This window comes from Leptinotarsa decemlineata, unplaced genomic scaffold, assembly GCF_025532065.1.
Source record: "Leptinotarsa decemlineata unplaced genomic scaffold, Ldec_3_MD MMD2_tig00026358_RagTag_RagTag, whole genome shotgun sequence".
Taxonomy (NCBI): Eukaryota; Metazoa; Arthropoda; class Insecta; order Coleoptera; family Chrysomelidae; genus Leptinotarsa; species Leptinotarsa decemlineata.
This window is the reverse complement of record NW_027412703.1, coordinates 9,593,680-9,615,651: the sequence shown is the minus strand read 5'-3', so window position 1 is coordinate 9,615,651 and position 21,972 is coordinate 9,593,680. Positions and strand designations below refer to the sequence as shown.

General features: G+C 38.7%; 1 protein-coding gene across 1 annotated transcript; it reads right to left on the bottom strand.

Moving 5' to 3' along the window:
- Positions 1-7,219: 7,219 nt before the first annotated feature.
- Positions 7,220-9,854, bottom strand: LOC141486588 (uncharacterized). Its single transcript, XM_074184791.1, has 2 exons — positions 8,551-9,854; positions 7,220-8,487 (listed from the first exon to the last, which is right to left on the bottom strand). Exon 2 carries the CDS (start codon positions 8,481-8,483, stop codon positions 7,362-7,364), a length of 1,122 nt encoding a protein of 373 aa, XP_074040892.1. The 5' UTR covers positions 8,484-8,487; positions 8,551-9,854; the 3' UTR covers positions 7,220-7,361.
- Positions 9,855-21,972: the final 12,118 nt, after the last annotated feature.

Genomic DNA, 21,972 nt, shown 5'->3' with positions numbered 1-21,972 from the left:
CCGCAATACTGATAGCCAGGTAAGTGTAATTCAAATGGTAGATTATTGATGAGGGAATTGATCAATCCTCTACCAGTTTTATTTGAATGCAATTCAGTAGATCTGCATCGACTCATAACCCCTATTTAAATAAAGAAATCGATGTGGAACCCTGCTTATATAGTCTCCAACTGTCATACAATGCGCATATTGAAGCAGAAGCAGCAATTTTCCATCGATAATTTCGATGAAAAAGTGGGTGGTGGATCGGGAAGCGGTGTCAAACAACGTCACGGATCTTTACTTCCACTTTCTATTCGCGGCCTGATTATTGGACCTTCTAACTGTGGCAAGACAAATGTTATGATTTCTTTGCTAACGCATCCTCTAGGATTACGATTCGCAAATGTTTATCTTTATTCAAAGTCTCTTTATCAACCTAAATACGAGTATTTACGTGAAGTATTATCTCCAATCGAAGGGTTGGGTTTTTACACTTTTGCCAATAATGCAGGTGAAATAGTAGAGCCTTCAGACGCCAAACCTGATTCGATATTCATTTTTGATGATGTTATGTGCGAGAAACAGGATGTTATACGATCATATTTCAGTATGGGTCGTCATAAAAATGTGGATTGTTTCTATTTAGCCCAAACATATTCACGAGTTCCGAAACAATTGATACGAGATAATGCAAATTTTATCGTAATGTTCAAACAAGATGATATGAATCTCAATCATATTTTTTCCGACCATGTATCACCAGATGTAACATATAAGCAATTTCAAGATATGTGTGCGAGATGTTGGGAAGATAAATATGGATTTTTAGTAATTGATAAGGATCGAGAAGTGGTAAATGGACGTTATCGAAAAGGATTCGACGCTTTCATATATCCTTGACGTTCTTGAAGAATTGAATCACTTGAGTGCTAGATAGTGGAGATAACACTTCATTATACAAATTCTTGGAGTGAATTATGGAGGGAAAAAATGATGATGAAATATGTTTAAAAAGAAAGTTAATTGAAGCAACGGATGCCGTTCGGAAGAAATTCAATTATATCAAAAGTAGTCGTCTAGGTGATCAATCAGCACTCGAGAGGATCTATGAGCCAATAATAACACCTTTGAAAGTAATATCTGCCAATACTGAAGGAGCATCTCAAATGAATCAAGTGATGCAGAAAACAAAGCCTGCTACACCATTAACAGCCAAAACTATAATTGAAAGTGAGTGGAAACCGAAATTTGAAGGGGCTTCCTCGAAGGATCTTCAAACCTCTCAATTGACAACTTTAGATTCACAATCACCTAATGTATTCGATGATGGTGATGAAGTACAAAAGCATATAAAAAAGTTACTATCAGGAAATCCCTCTTACGATACAGTCTTTGGAGTACACATGAACACTGAAACGGGAAATTTACAAATGGGAGTAGCTGATGTGGAATTTATCGATGAGAAAATTGTGTTTATGAAAAATGGTAAAACTATTGGCTCTTATCAGGGCACTCCAAAACTATATAACTTGATATTCATGAAAGTACCATCGAGAAATATCCCCTCTTCCGATATGACCACATATGGTGATATACTCAAATTAACAAAGGCTGCATATAAATACAATGAGAGAAAACAAGGTCTTCTATCGAATAATTGGAAGAAATATAGAGAAATAATCCTACCATTATTATCCAATGGAAACCCTAGTAGAGAAGGTGCTGGCATGATCAAAATACCCACCCAGAAAAAATATATCAGAAATAAGCATACAGATTATGTTTATTGGAATGAACTCGAAGAATTGATTGATCGCCTTCGACTACTTTGGAGTTCACGACTGGCTGGACATACCGGACATGATAATGAAATATTAGCCATAATTGAGGAATTACGTGAAGAAGGATTAGTCTATTGATCGCAATATCATGAATATGATGTGTGAAACTGGCTCAGTCGATCACAAACGATCTAACTATGCATACCACAATTGATAAATTTGGTCGTAGAAGAGGTGATGTTAGTAAACCAATAGTTGGAAGATCTGGTGTTGGATTCATTCTCACACCAAATGGTGATTATGATATTCAGAATAAGCGGTTTCAAAATGTTGGTGAACCTGTAGACAGTAAAGATTCTGTTACTAAAGGATATGTTGACGATCACATTAGAAAAGTCAATGAGACAACTCTGAAGTATTTCCAAGAATTCATTGCATCAACGCTACGTAACATCGGAAAACATATTGATTCAAAACATAATGAGGTGCAAATAATCATTGACAAAAATGCACTCATCACTTCTGCATTAGCTGATCAATTGAGTAATGTGGAAAAGCGAACTGACGTAATAGCTAAGTTGGTTGATACTTTTACTGAGCGAGTCATTGAAGTTTAATAGTCAATCGTTACACTTGCACCTGAACAGTAGAAAAGTGATTCCTCAATTTTATCATCTTGAAGAAGTCTTAGAGCAGTAATATGAGTAATGCAAAATGGCAGGTTGTGAAAGAAATACACAAGCCGGCGCGTCGAAATTTCCCCCGTCGGAAGACAATAATAAAGGGTTTTTCTGACTTGTGGCAGATGGATTTGATGGAAATGCAACCATATTCTAAAGAAAATGAGGGATGTAGGTACATCCTTATAGTTATCAACTGTTATTCAAAGTTTGTATGGTCAAGGCCGTTGAAGAATAAAACTGGTGATTCAGTTACTGCAGCTATGGCAAGCGTGTTGAAAGATGCTAAATATACTCCAAAAAATTTACAATCTGATCATGGTACTGAGTTCTATAATTCGAAATTCTCATCGTTAATGAAGAAACACAGCATCAATCATTACTCAACATTCAGCACAAAAAAAGCTGCAATTGCAGAACGAGTAATCAGAACATTGAAGAGTTGTCTTTATAAGGAGTTTTCACTTCAAGGTCATTACAAGTGGTTGAACATTCTTCCTAGAATTACTCGTCAGTATAACAACAAAGTTCATCGTACGATTGGTATGAAACCTGCAGATGTGAAACAGTCTACTAAATTGTCAATGTATGCCGAATCTAAGAGTCCACATGTGAAACGTAAAAAAAATACGTTTAAAATTGGGGATAGTGTTCGAATCAGCAAATATAAAAATGCATTCGATAAAGGTTATACAGCAAATTTTACAGCTGAAATATTCAAAGTTGTGAAAGTTAATAATACAGAACCTATAACTTATGCATTAGAAGATGTGAATGGGCAACCAATCAAAGGCTGTTTTTATGGGCTGGAGTTGAATAAAACGAAAGATCCCAATACGTATTTGGTGGAGCGAGTTTTAAAAAGAAAAGGACATCGCCTCTATGTAAAGTGGCTGGGGTTCTCTGAAGATCACAACTCATGGATCGATGAAAATTCTTTAGTGTAATGACATTATCATGATTGTACTCAATATTAGATAAAAAATAAAAAAATAGTGTATTAAAATTGTTTTATTTATTAAAAACTAAATAGAATAATAACCTTAGAAATGATGCAAGTAATATGTAAACTATTGGTTTTATTTTTCATAAATTCAACATATTGAAATCACTTCAAGATGTGTATGTTAGCATAAGATTTCCATGAATCCTCCGTCTCTCTATCCGCTCTTCATGGGTTAGACACCAGCACTCTCGAAAGTGGACATCTCTGTTGGGGTGAAATTGGCCGACATTCTCACACAATTGCCAATCATTTCTACAAGCACTGCATAAATTGTTCCAACAATCCACACTATATTCACCACATTGTAGACATCGCTGGACTAATATATCGCAAGTCGCTACACAATTTATGCATATATTCCTTGAAATGCCCATATTATTACACATAAACTCTTTCGAACATTCTCTGCACTGCTGGCGGTAGTCACTTACTTCTAGAGTTGAACCATTTATCCTCTTCCGAAGTGGGTCTGGATTCCTTGCCACAACACATCTACGACACAGGCCGGTACATGGGTTGATATATGTTTCAGGCCAATACCCATGGCAGTTGTAACACACTATATGTTTGCCAATTTTGATTGGAAAGCCGCGTATTGTCGGTTTTGTATCCCACTCTTTAGGGAAAGACATATTCACTGATAGATGTACAAATATTCAATCGATGAATTTAACTACACTCTCACGCTCCCATGTTTCCCTCTTATAAACAGGTACCGTGAAGAGTGGGGTAGAGTGGAGGGAGCTACCACCACCACTGTCAAAAATCATATAAAAATCGGTGAGTGATTGTAAACTTCAGTCAGTATTCAAGTATCACCACAAGAATACATTAATATGTCTGCCCAGAGAGCTGCTGTGTTAGCATTATTATCTCAGAGAGATATTAATAACCATGAGCTGGTGGAAGAGTTTGAAGACGTTGGACAGATAGTGGGTGTTGACGAAGAAAATGATGGTGGAGATATGCAGTATGAGGTGAATGAGCAAGGTGCAGAAGGTGGCTTAAATATCGAAGACGATGAGGCAATTGAGCAAGGTGTTGGGGATTTAGACATTGATGATGATGAAGAAGGTCTTGTTGAAGAAGAAGATGAAGGTATCGCAACAGATTCGACTCACGAGACTGACGACAGCGGAGTAGTTATTGGCAATGTTGAGTGGTTGAATATCACTGAGACATTGGATGATCCGTTAGATTTGTATTGTGTAACGGATAGCCATGTCAGGATCAAAACGATTGACGGTGAAATAGAGAAGTTGTGTTGGTGTTGCTTCCGCTTTTATTCTGTGCGGAATAACAATGGAGGGTATTATGAGCACGTCGACATTCATTACACCGCCCGCTTCATGGAGATGGGGCAAACATGGTGTAAAGCATGTGATAGGCCTTTGACCAACTTTAGGAGAATAGCCGTCTGTATCATATGTAACAACACCCCACCTCTGGAGATGTAACCGTGGACCTTCGGGTCAACAAAAAAAAACAGCCCTTTTCAGGGCTACATTATTTAAACAAAGAGTAGATATCTCATAATGAGATTGCAACAACACCCCATCTGCGGAGCAGTTACCGTGGACTTTCGGGTCAACAAAAATACAGCTCTTTTCAGAGCTACAAACAAAGTGTAGATATCTAATAATAAGATTGATCACTCAGTCAAAGAAATAGAATATTTTGAGTGTCACATAATCATACGAAGAGTAGTTTGTAATATATGGATATACCTCTGAAATGTACATCCATATACATATGAGGTATGCACAAATGTGTTATAGAATATGTAAGTTCTCTGAATATCTTATCTTTGTAAAATAAATCACATTGAAAAATGATTGTTTAAGCGTCCGAGTGGATTTGAATCTGTTTGATAACATACTAGCTCTCTCTTATCTGAACAATTGCAGAATTCATGTCAAGATTTGGAAATATAATTTTCATAAGACAATATTTCAAATTCGAGGGGTGTTTATTCAGAGTAGTCAATAAGAGTAATTGGTATTGTAATTCAGAATATTTATTTCAAAGGTGGAAAGGAGAGAGGGAGGTAGACACTGCCCCAACCACGCAGTGTCTCGTGTACACCAACCAAACAAAATGTGTACTCCGAGGAAGGATAAAGGATGGGTGAAATAGGGAAAAAATAGGGAAAAAAAAGGAAAGGATTACAAGTCGTCGTCGTCGTCGCTGTCATCGGGTCGGGGGAAGTACTGCCACATCACCGAACCCTCAGAAAACGCCATTTCCTCCGCAAATGCGTCGTCGTCCCAGAGATCGTCATCATCATCATCCGAGCTGCAAGAGTCTTCGGAGTGGTCTTCGGTACTGGTCACATGCAGTACCTGGACCGAAGATGTGGAAGGGTGATGAGGCGTGGTGGTTGAATCGGCCTCCATATCTGGATTCTCCATATCGGAATCCTCCAACTGAAGATCCGGGAGTGGCGCTGTAGGTTCTTCCGCCTGGGGTCCGGTCGTGGAATCGGCTTCCTGGTATGTTGACATGCTGACGATAGCTACTCAACTGAAGATTACATTGAGGAACTCCTACATTTATACTCTTGCACAGGAGGGGGTATAGTGGGAGGCGGAGTGGGGGGGAGGTGGGGGTCGCAAAAAACGCGCCCCGGATGCAAGTGGTGGATGTTGAGCGCCCCAGGCCGCGAAGCGGCCTGCTGAGCGATCGCTTCACGATCGCGAAGCGATCGTGAAGCGATCGCGAAGCGATCGCTTCGCGATCGCCTATACAACCTTTCCCTTCGTTACTTATCCGAATATACATTGCTTGAAATTTCTTTATGATACGATATAGCCCTATTTTTTTCACTACTACCAAATAGAGTGGTTAGGTTGAATGCTGCCCCACCCACGCAGCATTCCGTGTGCACCAACCAGGTACTATGTGCACTCCGAGGAAAACCTAACCTAACCTACCTGATCATCATCATCATCATCTATAATGATGATGTCAGGTTCGGGAGAATCAACCACCACGATGATATTTGGTGGAGCGATTTGATGATCTTCAAGCCACAGTTGATCCACAAGTTCTGGGCTGGCAAATTCATCATGTTCAAACTCATCTTCGTCTGAGGTTACATCTTGTTCTTCATTCAGCTCTATTGTTGTATCTGAATACCCATCGAATTCATCATCGGGAGATGTTGAATCAACTACAGCAACTTGAATGTCACCATAGGACCAATTCTCTGGTGGGGCAAAATGAGGTTCACTGGTGGAATCAGCTTCCCGAATAATTGGTGTTGCTTGATTCATGATGAACGAACAAGTTGAAGAATATTGAGAATACAATCTTATTTATATGATTTGAAGAAAGTGGGGTAGAGTAAGGGAAGGGGAATATGTGAAAAATAAAGACCCACTAGGTTATTTATTCAAGTATTGATGTGAGAATTGGGGAATAAATCCAATATAATATTCATTAGATTCATGATTTCATTTTTACACATTCACATAAATGAAATTTGTTTGAATATTGTTGAGAGAAGTAATGATGAGAGAAGTGTCAAAAGGTTTTGGAATTATACTCAGAGCATTACTAGAATCACCTTTATTTATTCTCTAGAAAAAATAACTATTTTACAATTCACACACTTTCAAATGATGGAAATTCTATACAATTATTCTATTTAACTAATTTTATTCTATATACTACATGTGACTAGAAAATGACTAGAATGAAGGAATAAATACTGCCCCAACCACGCAGTATTTTGTGTGCAACAACCAAAATAGATATGCACTCCAATATTCCTTATTTTATTTTTTCATTCATAACATTCATAACCTTAAAATTAACATGCAAGTTTTTATTATATTCCTAAAATTACAATTTTTTTATTCTAAACATACATCTAACTTAAACTAAACAAAAATATATTTACAAAAGGGGTTAGGTATTAAGGAACCCCTGGCACATGGCATCCCATTCCTGAACAAGAGGTCCATATTTTTGGATGTAAGCCAAACTCTTTCCTTGTTGCGAATCTTCTTCTTGAAGTTTCGCCCTAAGCAAAGAGAGTCGCTTCTCTAATTCCAGTTTCTGGGCCTCGATGGTGGAAATATCCGCCATCAAGGCCCTTTTTCTGGAATCAGAACCATCCACAACCTTCTTTTCCCTCAAATATCTCTTTTTCACAGACTGTGCATAGGTAATAGACTCTTTGAGTTTATTACCCTCTACCACACTCTGTGAAAGGACATTTTCCGGGCCAACCTCTTGTTCGGAATGCTCAACACGTACCTGGGGGGTGACTGGAGGGGGTGACGCATTCCGATGGACCTGGGGGGTGGCTGGAGGGGGTGACGCATCCCGATGGACCTGGGCGACGACTTCCACCAAGTTCTGCACCTCCATCACTGGAAGGGGTGCTGTAGGCCAACCACCGTAAGGTGAGTTCTTTTCACACTTTTTGCGAAAAGCACTCAACTTACCACCCCTCCCACCTTTGGCTTTGGATGCCTTCACAGGTGCGGACTTCTTCACAGGTGCGGACTTCTTCACAGGTGCGGACTTCTTCATCTTCTTGGCCCTCTTCACCGGTTTCTCGAACTCATCCCCTGAATCGATGGGGGATAATGGTTCGATGGGCGATAAGAAGCTTTGAAGATGCGATAAATCCGCCAGAGACTCGTCCAGGTCCGGGTTGTAGACATTCAGTAAATCTTCAATTTGGGGTGCTGACGAAGAAGTTGGTCCACTGAATGTCGACAAAGTTGGTGGGGGGTCAATCTCCTCCTCCTCGGGGGTTGGTTTGAAGTCCTCGAAAAAGAACTTCAAGTCAGGAGCCGCCACTTCCTGGGTGGAAGTCATCCCCGGTGGTGGAATGGGAGCCGCCACTTCCTGGGTGGAAGTCATCCCCGGTGGTGGAATGGGAGCTGCAGCTGGTGTTGCAGCTGGTGGTTGTACCATGATGTCCTGTAGGACAACCACCCTCCTCCGCTCTACATCCTCCAACTGTCTCTCACTGAGAGTGGTAATCGGGGTCATCAGAGCATTCCTCAGAAAAGACATGATTCTAGAAAGAGAAAATGAAAATATTAGACAATATAATATAAATAGTATGGAAGTGTGTACTTACATCAAGCTGCTTGGAATTTTCAACTAAGTTGGCTGGCAGGTATCTCAGGTTGGCTGCTTCTTTCGAAGGAAGACTGCAATCGAATGATGAACTGTGGCCTCCTCCTCATGTTTTATAGCCGTATGCTCCCTACCACTTCGGGTGGGAATGGGAGTGGGGGTGGAAGTGGGGTAGGATAATTCGTTTGAAATATTCGACAAGTATGAATTTTACAATTTGTTGAACAAACCAGGTAATGAGTGAAAAAATTCAATTACTCGATTGCTCTTCCAATAAGGCAATGAGTAAATTTAATTTCTTGTCACTTATACTGTTTTCATCTTTCAGTACATTCAAAAGAATTCTTAAATTTTGTTCGGAACTTGTCTGATAGAATTCAATATCGTTGTGGCCCCAAGGTAATGTCTTGGTGGTATTAGGAATGATGAATCGCTTATCATCATTATGTGATAGCGCGACTTTATTGCACATCAACGTGTAAATATCATGTAAATCACTCCTGAATACATTCATCTTTCTAAATATTATACCGCCTGTTTCAACAATCCTAATGTAATCTTCAATTGAAATTTGATTTTTTATAACGGATTTTTTAATACCTTTTGCTTTCTTTATTTCATCAGACACACTTTGTACATGATATGCTTTCGCACCGGTGCCATGGAAACTGATGATGGGATCACTCGGAAGTTCATCCTTCATATTTCCAATCACCGATTTGCTAACTGGCACATTGAATTTATTACCCAACCTATAGTTAGAAGTGTCAAATTTGTCAACATTTGCAATCATAAAATTATAAAAATTATCCGTCATTATTTTCAGTATCAAAGAATCCGTATCGGTATAGAGAAGAGAAGCTTGTGGTCCGTAATGTTTTTTGATGACATCATAGAAAAAATCATAAATGACTGTTTTCGACATATCCAATATACTGAACCCCAAATACAATGGTTTATTATAACAAACCTTAACTTTATCCATATGTATGACGACAAAGTCTTCCGAAAATATGGATAATGTTTTGAAATTGGGACGAGCTATCAAAGCATTGGCGCCCATACCTCTTCTTATGGATTCCCAATGTGTGACAATTCGAATGTCTCTTCTATTGTTTACATTTTCCATCGTTTTGCCAAATATGGAATTTATATTCAATTTGAAGTAACCCTTCTCAAACTTATTGGTAGCCTTATTTCTCAAATTTGTATTTAAATCGATATATTTTTTCAGCCACGGTGACTGATTGAATCTGAGAATTCTATGAGTTTTCATCACCATCAAACCATTACGGACCGCTTGTTTCAAATTCCTATAATGAACGATATATTTCTTTTTATCATTCAAATTAGGAATTAGTTTGGGTATTTTGGACTTTGAACCAGGTGGTATAATACTTTCAACCAAAAATGGTAAATCCGAATGTAGATCGTGTAACTCGACAGGATAATGCACATCTACTTCAAGTATGTATCCTTGGGGGCTATCATCTGGAATACTATTGATATCCAACTGACATATTTCACTGGCGGTCAACCAAGTGAACCCACCAAAAGGTAATGATTGAGACATGCTATGACCATACAGATTTGTTGCATCCAAATACATTATGAAAGATGAAGGTTCTTCGGGATTATAATTTGGAAGAAACTGATTGTTTGCAATATGCTTTCTCTCCGAACACTGGCTTACACCACCACGTATACCGTTTTGGAGAAAATGCACCATATCGATATCAGTTAATAATTCCAAGTTGACACCCGTATACTTCAACATAGCATCCCAAGAAAGACCTGGAGAAGTGAAATAGTGAGCAGGATCCAATTTATATGTATCTAAACTCATATTTCTAAAATTTTCAAAAATATCGCACAACAGTAGAACATCAGATTTTAGGTATATGTCAGAATATTCACCCAAATCTTGACAATTGAATGTGTTCCATACCTGCTTTACTCTATCATAATCCTCTTCAGAAACATGTTTTTCATTTAATTTATCATAAAAGTCCACCTTTGATGGTATACTAGAATAATTTAATTTATCTAAAGAATCGATAAAACTGTACGGAAAAACACCTTTCTGCCTCATAAGTTTGAATTTATCCTGTTCCGGAAAATATTTTCTTGTTTCCACAAAATGTTTTTCATCTAAATTGTCACCTAACTCTTGAAGGGAAGCAGCCATAAATTTAAAACTATCGATGAACCTTAATTTCAAAAACTTATTTTTCGTCACTCCATTGTGATCTACTATTCTCTCCATAATTATATGTTTCGTGAAGGAAACATACTTTTCTTTAGTTTGAGCAATGACATCAACTTTTGTTTTGTTTGTGCATAACTCTTTTATGAACAAATGACAGTCATACCCACTGAGATTATGAAAAATTATGGGTATAAAGTTGGGCAATTTGAAATTGAGGTTACAAATACTATGTGCAGCTCCATTTCTTTTTTTACCCGTTAGATGGCAGTGGTCACGCACCTTAATATCACCATCACCAAATGGTTCTCCACATATACCACATGTGGCGGCAATATTGAAATCATGCTCTTCCTCATCAGTCAATGGACTCATTGGAATGACTTTCTTCAAATATTTGTGATAAATATTGGTGACATCAGCCTCCAAGTTTGACACAAACACTTTAGCTGCATCAGCACCTCTATATAGTACAAATTTAGATATAGAATCATCAAAAGAGCACTTTATGAGGTAAGAAAAAGCATATGGTTCATGAAGATATGTTCGATTTGTATAAGAGTTAGCAGGATTTGGCTCATTAGTATGCACTGGTTTCAGAATAGATTCGAAATCAGCATATACAACGAATGGAACCCTCAACTGTTTCTCGATATTTTCAAATTTCAAAATATTCTCAGGTACCCTTTTACCAAATTTATCAACCCTGAAATTTGTGGATGGTGTCGTTGTCGATATGTGATTACAATCATTCAACTGATGTCGCAATAAAGTTCGTTCATTATCAAAGTACAATAAACAACCATCACAAAAATACTTTTTATGACCACGGGCAGATATTTGTGATGATACTAGTCTCGATAAATCCTTAATCCAACAATAATGACTATTACCAGAATCATCTGTAATAATCAACAGATTAACATGACTATTTAATCTACGTTTAGAATAGTGTAACGGACCCACAACTTCATATTCAATTCTACCATTTTTAAAAACATTTTCCAACCCATAAACATTGATAGAGCAATCGTTCATAACCTCAAACTTAGGAATATCTTTCAACTTAACTGGAAATTCCATACCTGCTACATTCAAGACGGTTGAGAAGTGGGGATATGATGAAATTTCATTAAGTTTCTGACTGGCAGGGTATAAAGCTGAAGTCACAGCCCACGCAAAGCAGCACTGATCTTGATTAAGAACATTCACCACACTTTTCTTCAATTCGATGAACCTTGGCAATTTGATGTATGAAGACCCTCCGAAGGGGCTATACTTGTTGATATTCACCTCCAAGTACAAAATTTTCTCAATGGTCCAACCTGAAAATATGGGTTTTCTCTATAAGTCCATCATCATCAACATTTTGACTAGATCACATACCTGAATCCCGATCTTGAAATTCCGCTGCTTTAACAGTTAAACTATCTGCAAAACTGCTATAAACCACATCCAAATCATTCGATTGATCAATTACTTCGTTGGGACTATTAAATGATTTGATGTCTGAAAGATCCTTAGTTTGCAGACTGTACCGCCCAAACACTTCCATGTTCACTTTCATGCATTTATGGATATCCAACACTTCTTCGAGTAGTTTCACTACTTTCTGCTTAATTTCATTGAAGAATGTTGGGTAATCCATGTGGTGGTTTTCACTGTCCACTCGGTAGCTCACAATTCGACACTTGAAAGCTGTATTGACAATTTTCACACCTTCCCCATATTGAACACATGCATTTGTTCTGTGCTGCAACGTCCTCCGATGTACATTCATCTGATCGCTTGCAATAGTCAAATTGCAGCAAACGCATGTTTGCAGTGTTGGAAGTGCTGGGGGTGTCAACCGTTGCCTCTTCGATGTTGGAGGTCCATCACCATTTGCGGGTGTGCAGGAATCCCGCTGATGACGACGTAGGTTGTCACTACGAGTGAAACTTTTTTTACAATCAACGCACGAATACATCTTGTATATAGAAATATATACCGTACGATAAGGAGAATTTGAAATGAGTGAAACGTTCACACCACACTCCTTATAAAAGCCCAACTCCTCCCCCCCACCATAACCCAAATGAGAGCTACAAGGTCAACATTCAATGCCACAGAGCAAGCTCAAGGTAGTCGAAGTGACGAACGTCAATGTCAAACCCCACACTCAAGGTCAAACACCGCAACGCCTAATCCCACTGTATATTCTGTACACGTCACGATTTCATTCAAGGTCAACATTCAATGCCATGGAGCAAGCTCAAGGTAGTCGAAGTGTCGAACGTCAAGGTCAAACCCCACACTCAAGGTCAAACACCGCATTCAATCTCATACTATGTGTACGACGTTCAAGGTTAGGTGACGTCATACGATATTCTGAACTTATATAGGAATTACCAACAAGGGAGTGGACAACGCCGAACGCCCACTGTTCAAGGTTATATTCTGTACACGTCACGATTTCATTCAAGGTCAACATTCAATGCCATGGAGCAAGCTCAAGGTAGTCGAAGTGTCGAACGTCAAGGTCAAACCCCACACTCAAGGTCAAACACCGCATTCAAGCTCATACTACGTGTACGACGTTCAAGGTTAGGTGACGTCATTCAAGGTCGTGTGACGTCTCAAGGTCAAAAGGGGTGGGGGGAGGCGTTCAGTCGGCATTAGCACCCTACTGATGTCATCTGCGAACATGATACAGGTTGAATCGACTGAATGATAAAATAAGTCATTTACGTAAATGATAAATAGGGGGCCCCAGAACAGAGCCCTAGGGTACTCCATATTTCATTGCTACTGTTCTATCTTCAAGATACGAGCCAAAAAGAGCTAGGGCTATACCTCTTACGCCGTATAGATTTAATCTTTCTAATAGCAATCAAATGATTTTGTTAAGTCGAATAGAGTCAGTGCACATTTCCTACCGTCTTCAAATCCTTCTACTATGTTTTCAACTGCTTTGGCTACGGCTTTTATAGTGGAGGTGTTCTTCCGAAATCCAAACTGATTTTCATGAAGCAATTTGAATTTCTCAAAGTACATGGATAAACGAATTTTCAAAATTATCTCGAAGATCAAAATCACCAGTTTTGTGTATTGGGTTAACTTAACTTTGTTTGTAAATTTCTGGAAAAACACCTGCACTAATACAGTTATTAAATAAATTTGTCAATTTGACCCCTATCAAATCTATGGTATTTTTTAATATTTTTGTATTTTTTCCAAAGATATCTGTGGTACTGGTGTCCTTCAAAGATTTTACCGCCGCAATTACTTCTTCTTCAATACCAGCCATACCTGTACGAGCGGACAGTCTCTAATAAGATATAAAATTGATTATGGTTCAATCAGCTACTCCACTGTCGCAAAATCACGCTTGAAACAACTGGATACCTCACACAATACAACTCTAAGACTTGCAATGGGTGCTTACCGAACTACCCCGGTTGAGAGTCTATATGTCGAAGCCAGTGAACCACTTCTGGATTTGAGATGTCAATACCTTAGCCTAACATATGCATGCAAAATATCTGCTGATAATAAACATCCAACTCATGAACATACATTTTCGAAAGTTTCTGGTAGAAATCTCCATCATAATAGGAGTATCCACTAGATATTCATTGAACGTACGAGTCAAAAAATATTGGTTCACTTTCTCTAACACCCTATCAGCTCAAGAATAAAGCCCACCACCCTGACTTGTGGAAATTTCTCACTGTAATACTTCCCTCACAACATTTCCTAAGTCCAATACCTCCAATCCCGAACTCCTTCAAAACATTTTTGAGATAGAAAATAGGTAGAGTAGATTCAACATTCTCTACACTGATGCATCTGAGACACATGAGGATGTACGAGTTGGTGCATTAGTTTTGTCAGGGACCAACATCTATAAGTTCAGTATGCCTCCAGAATGTTCTGTTCATATGGGAGAACTACATGCCATAGCAGAAACGAATAAACTCTTCACAAACTTCAACGCTAGAGATTCGGTTATATTCACTGACTCCCTGAGACACAGTTATATGAGGAAAAAATATTGAACTGGTATGGATCCCATCCCATATAGGCATTCCTGGTAATGAAAAGGGCAACGAGGCTGCAAAAGAGGCTAGTGCAGACCCATTGGCCAAAATTATAACAAAAATACCTTATACAGACATGGAGCCTGTCATTAAAACGCATATATGGAATATTTGACATGACAGATGGCATTAATATCAAAATAACAAGCTTTTGCAAATGAACTCGAATCTGAATCCCGTCCATACATGGGGATGTGGGATTCTGGAGATTCTCACCAGGGTCCGCACTGGCCATACCAAGCTAACACATCAACACCTCCTTCAACGAGATGTGGCCAGAAAATGTGAAACCTGTCAAACAAACCTTGATGTAAACCGCATTCTTCCTACCAACGACAAAGACGTGCTATTGGCCTACCCAGTGATCTACGAGCAATCCCCACCCCACAGAACATTGATAGACTGGTTACTTTCCTGAAGTGTGTAAATATATTGTGTGACATATAAAATGTATCCAACTCCGCTAATAACTCATATGGTTGATGCTGGTAAACTTGAACTAAAAAAAAAACACATCACTCCTTTTTGTAACAACAATTACATATAGAGGTGATTGTATGATCGAATGATCCATATCATTTTTTACCTGACTTCTTCCAATATAATTTCCAGTCACTTTATGGAACACACATTTTTACGATGCTTTCTACATGTTTTTCTACAGTTTTATTTAGAGACTATTCTTCATATCTTCAATTGATCGGAGTATAACTGATATATCTACGATTTACTTCATTTCAATCATTATTATACCCCTCAAAAAAACTTCATCACTAGTGTCATGGTAATTTCGTGAATATTTAGTGAAATGGTATATTAATTAGTATACGAAAACTCTTTTCAAAAAAAAGTTACATAAAAAAATTTTTTGATAAAGAAAATAATGAATTTTTGGGAAAGAAAGTTTTTGGCTTTCAACTACTCCATCTTGATACAAAAAACAAGGATGAGGGAATCTTTCATGGAAAGGAAGGAAGTAATCAATTTTAAATAAGTAACTCTATATATGGATGTGTAGATCATGCAAAGAAGTAACTTTCATACACAAACTGAAAGAAAGTCCTCCTGAAACAGCTACTTTCATATAAACATTGAATTACACGAAAGAAAAAATTCTTTCGAAACAAATACTTCTATATGGACACTGAATTATACAGAAGATACTTTTCTCTACTCAGTATGTATTTCAAACATTCGTTTTGGAATAAAAATCAGGAGGACTTTCTTTCAGTTCGTGTATGAAAGTTACTTCTTTGCATGATCTGCACATCCATGTATAGAGTTACTTATTTAAAATTGATTACTTCCTTCCTTTCCATGGAAGATTCCCTCATCCTTGTTTTTTGTATCAAGATGGAGTAGTAGAAAGCCAAACACTTTCTTTCCCAAAAATTATTATTATTTTTTTATTTAATCGCATCAACCATTTTGGTTATTAGCGAACAGTATTTTACTAGCATATTTACAATTTGTTTTTGATATGAATAGCTTCTATGAACGAAAGTACATTATCTGTATTACAATTTGTTCCTAAAATAGTTTCAAGCGTTCCTATCAGCCTGTGCAGATTCCTTCGAGGGGCGAGGTTTAGGCATTCTGTCAGGATATGTTTAACAGTGAGTTGTTCATTGCAGGTTTCACACATCGGTTGGTTGGTGTTTTTGAAAAGATAATCATGGGTTAATCGTGTATAACCAAGACGTAGACGTGTGATTATTATTTGATCTCTACGTTTTTTTCGGTAAATTTGTCGACGGTTTTATTGATGATTTCACTTCCCGAAGTTTCGAAATTGATTCACTCCACCGATTTTGCCATGCCGTTTCTACCTTTTTTTTAATGGCATACTGTAAGTCACTCAATGTTACTTGATGAACTATTTCAGCGTTATTACTATTTATTGCCTCTTTTGCATTTCTATCAGCTTCTTCATTACCTATTATTCCTATATGCCATGGGATCCATATAAATTTAATAACTGTTTGTCTCTGTTGTGCTACATGAAGTTATAGTTTCACATCAGCTACTAATGAATTGGGGGGATATAATTTTTGTATATTTTGCAGTGAGCTCAGCGAGTCTGTCAGAAAAAGGTATTTGCAATTTTTGTCTTCAGTTGAGTTGATAAATAAGAGAGAATATAGCATAGAGTTCACCAGTGTATACCGTGCTAGTGGAAGGTAGTTTGAATTGGAGAAAGAAATGTGGTCCTACAACTGCTGCTCCTATTCCCACAGTTGTTTTGGAGGTGTCGGTATATATTTGTGTAAAGCCCTGGTGATTCTCCAATATAGGTTCTTTTTGAATAATGTAGAGTTAGTTTTATATTTTGGGAGATGACTAAGCTCTGTGAGGCATGTTGGTTCAGGTAAGGTCCATGGGGGAGGAAGATTGAGTGGATATGGGTAACATTCCGGGAGGGTAAAATTTAGCTTGTTGATATTGAGTCTGACTTTGTCACCTCACAAACCACAAGAGGAGACTAAATCATCTGTCGGTAACAAATAAGACAGATGGGTATCCGCGGCTAAGCTAAACAGTGGAGACGGGAGTGGGTTAAACAACTTAGCAAATTTCAAATAGATCTTAATGGGCGCCAGGTAAATTTAATCCTCCAGATACCCTAAGTAACTCACAATATCAATAACTTACCAATTAATATTGGAAATGAAAGATAAAGATCCCCAATATGATTTATTCAGTAATCCTAACTTACATGGATTAACCAACAACGCTTCTAAGACAACAATGCAATATTCACACTACTACGCGATGTTCAAATGTCAATACAAGAGTGCGGTGTATATACCACGAATTCAATCAGCCATAAATTACGATAGTAACGACGCTCAAAAAAAACTACAATACGTCGAGTAAAACTACCACGAAAATTGAGTAGGTGAAATCGTAAATACTAGTATCGGATGGTAAGACAAACTCGTTTGCGTCGCGTGAGCTCAGGCGTAGGCGCATCGGTGTCAATCAGCAATCGTGAAAGGAAGAATATACCTCAATTTCCGTTTCACAAATATCTATATCAATCAGGTATCAATAAACAACTCTTAATCAATAAACGATAAACAACACTATATCAACAGGTATCAATAAACATAAGGGCAAACAATTATTTAAATATCTCAGTATTGCACAAATTTTCAAATAAATCAATTATAACTTGCGTGCTCCTTTTGGGCCACCCGGTATATGGTGTTAGGCTACCCCGTAGTTCGACGGAGATGGATCACCCTGTAGCACCGGTGGATCACCCTGTAGTACGGCGGAGATGGATCACCCTGTAGCACCACCAAGATAGATCACCCTGTAGGGCACGACAAGCTGGACCAGTAATGGATCACCAAATAAGATCCAGGAAGAAAATAGGGGAAAAAAAAGGAAAACAGGAACCCTTAACGAAGACAAAAAAAGCAGGAAGAAAAACCCCTGGCCAAGGGGTTTTCTATACGTTTCTTCGTGTGCGGTGCTCTGCACGGAAGTCCTACTGGGACTTGATGAGTGACTGAGGGCCTTCTGTTTCTTATGAATCTAATTTCGGAAATCCTCCCACCTGGCACGAGTTCGGTAACCACCACAAATCCTCAAAAGAGCTTAAGTTTCAGACTGCAAATATCCACACCAAAATGACCAATCAGTCTTCCACTATACAATCCTGACTTGTAGAAATAATCCCCGTGAAGGATGGCACAAATACAACCAAATATATCCTACAATCAGTCTGATGGTACCCTTTGAACTCCGAACCAAGCTCACCGAAGGTTAACTTCCAAATACTAAGCGACTGCCACATCTGACAGCTAACCAGTTGTTGCCACAGTGCATCCAATCTACACTACAAGCACCAAGGGGGCGCTGTGCACAACATCATAAATCTAACAATTCCTCCACAGCCACTTGATACATCATCAACAAGTCCATGACCCATCAAAACTCCTTCTCAAAGCAATGCAACCCTAAAACAACCCTTGACAACTTGAGTAACCGATAAATCCTCCACCCGTGAACAACTGTAGAACTAGTTCGGTGTAAGTCGACGGAACGATACTACGAAAGTTCGGCAGATGTCAACCAACAGCTGTCTCTTAACCTTGTTTACGAATATTTACAAAATATATTGTTCCAACCTATTTTCAACTATTTACCAATCCTTATTCATGCGATGGAATAGAAACATATAAGGTAAGTCGCCATAACCTTCCGTTTCAGTACAAATATTAGAGCATTCATATTATGCAGAATATTTACCGAAAATATCAAACAGTATTCAGAAACCAGAGCTAACTAATATTGTTTTTCAGGCGATATGGCTCTAATATGTCAGTAATCCTTCTGGAAGTAATGAATAACGATCTATGCAAGAAATATTCTTGGAAAGATATAGGGAATAAGGCAGACAACGGCAAAAAAAAATGATAGGTGAAGAAAACTGAGAAACAAACAATAACAACTATTTCAACCTAGCGAGGAATTTCGGATCTCCAACGTCGATTGGCGAGAATGCGTAAGTACTGGTCAAAGCAGTTAGTCAGGGAGCATACATTTATTCTTATACATTTCAGGTATGGTTTTCTATGGAACGGAAGATTCCCATTACTATGATGTTAAATGAATAAAATCTACTTGTAACTTAATTACATTGTTAATATCCTTTGAATAAAGATCTTAAAAGGTAAGGTAGTGTTTTGAAAGGTCACATAAGAGCAGTTTGATCTAGTGCTAAATTGAAACGTAACAACTCCCCCCTTTCTCGAAGAAATTTACCCCGTAAATTTCACTCAATTCTCAAGAACTCAGTCTTCTGAAGATGAAGGTTTTAAATCCTTCACATGCCAGGAACCCTTCGAATTACCATCAGAGTCCCTCAATTCATAAGTCCAAGGCGACAGCCGTTTCTTGATGTAGAACGGGCCTACGTACTTCGGGGCCAACTTCTTACTAAAGTATCTCGATGCATCTGATAAGACGTAGTTACGTTTCCATACCGGCTGATTCGGCACATACTCTTCATGACGACGCCTGAGATTGTATTTATCACAACTTTTCTTAGTGGCAACTTCTAACCGTTTCCGAACATCATGGAACATTTTACGAAAAGCTTCATTCTTCGTAGTATCACCAGTCTGAGAACCATTCTCCTCTTCTGGAGGAATACCCTGTATATATTCATCTCCAGACAAAACCATGTTCCTACCAAAATTTATGAAATACGGGGTCAACTTAGTGACTTCGTGTCTAGAAGTGCGGATAGCACAAGCAATCTCATCAAGTTTCTCATCCCAGCATCGATGGTTGTCAGAGACATACATTGCCAACATTGTCTTCAGGATGCGATTAATTCTTTCCGTTGGATTCGCTCTCGGGTTGTAGGGAGCACTGAACTTAATTCGAGAGTTATAGCGATCAGCAAACTCAAGAAACTTCTTATTACGGTACTGAGGACCATTATCACAAATTAGAACTCTTGGTACACCAAACATAAGGAAAACATTACTTTCAATTTTGGCAATTATAGCCTCAGTAGTAGCTCGCCTCAGAGGAAATATAAGAGGAAACTTACTGAGATAGTCGGTTACGACTAAAATAAAACTATTTCCTTTCTTAGATCTCGGGAGCGGACCAACAAGATCTGTGGAGATGATTTCCCACGGACGGTCAGCCTTAGTGTGTGATACCATCTTATCAACAGGTCGATCCTGAGATACTTTATGACGTGCACAAACCTCACAATGACGAACAAATTTGGCAATGTCACTTCGCATCTTAGGCCAATAAAAGCGATCTGCAACCCTAGCAAAAGTTTTGAACACACCCGTATGCCCACTAGTGGCAGGTTCGTGAGCAGCAACAATAATGTTGTACCGATCGGACTTAGGCACGACTAATCTCCAGTAGTCAGATTTTGACGACAAATCAGGATAATCAGACCTAACATACTTCCATAATTTACCGTCAGAATATCTCCAATTGGCAAACTTCAAAGGGTTCTTTTGAATTCTGTCTCTCATGGACCTATACCACTTGTCATCGTCAATCCCTCCCAATGTCGGCTGATCATCATCGCTGACTGCGACAAATTCTACCATAGGTACTGACCGAGAAAGCGTATCCGGCACTACGTTATCCTTTCCTTTTCGATGTACAATCTTAAAATCATATTGTTGGAGCCTCACTGCCCACCGCGCAAGTCTACCGCTCAAATCCTTTAGGCTATGAAGCCATAGAAGACTGTGATGGTCTGTCACTACCGTGAAAGACACTCCTTCAATATACGGTCTAAGTTTCTCCACAGCCCATAGAACTGCAAGACATTCCCGCTCGGTGGTCGAGTAATTTCTCTCTTGCTTTGTAAGAGACCTACTCAGGTAGGAAATCACCTTATCGCCTTCGGGGTAAGGTTGCGATAGGACTGCACCGATTCCGAATCCAGACGAGTCAGTCTGCACCACAAAGGGTTTCGAATAATCCGGACAACATAAAATTGGCGCTGCCACTAAACACTCTTTGATACTTCGAAAGGATCTAGCACACTCGTCTGTCCATGTGAACTTCGAGCTCTTCCTCAGTAAAGCTGTGATGGGAGCGACGATGGAAGAAAAATCTGGAATGAATCGGCGGTACCAAGAGAAGGTGCCAACAATTCTTCGGACTTCCGTAACATTAGTCGGGGGCGGTATTTCCAACATGGCCTTTACCTTATCGGGGTCAACATGCAATCCGTTACGATCCACCACGTAGCCAAGATATTTCATTTCAGGACGGCAAAATTGACATTTATCAATGCTAACTGTAATATTTGCCTCCCTGAGTCTGCGGAATACCTCATCCAACGTTGACAGATGTTGTTCGAATGTCTGACTTACAATTACCACATCATCTAAGTAGACAAATACATGTGGTTCAAGGTCATGACCTAGTACTTCATCTATCAATCTTTGCCAACGGGCTGGAGCGTTATGGAGCCCAAAAGGCATGCGCCGAAACTGGAACAAACCACGATTGGGGACAGTAAAAGCCGTATATTTTTTTGATGATTCTGCCATTGGGACTTGCCAGTAAGCAGATTTTACATCTAAACTGGACAAATACTGAGCATTACGAAGTTTATCTAAAGTATCCGAAA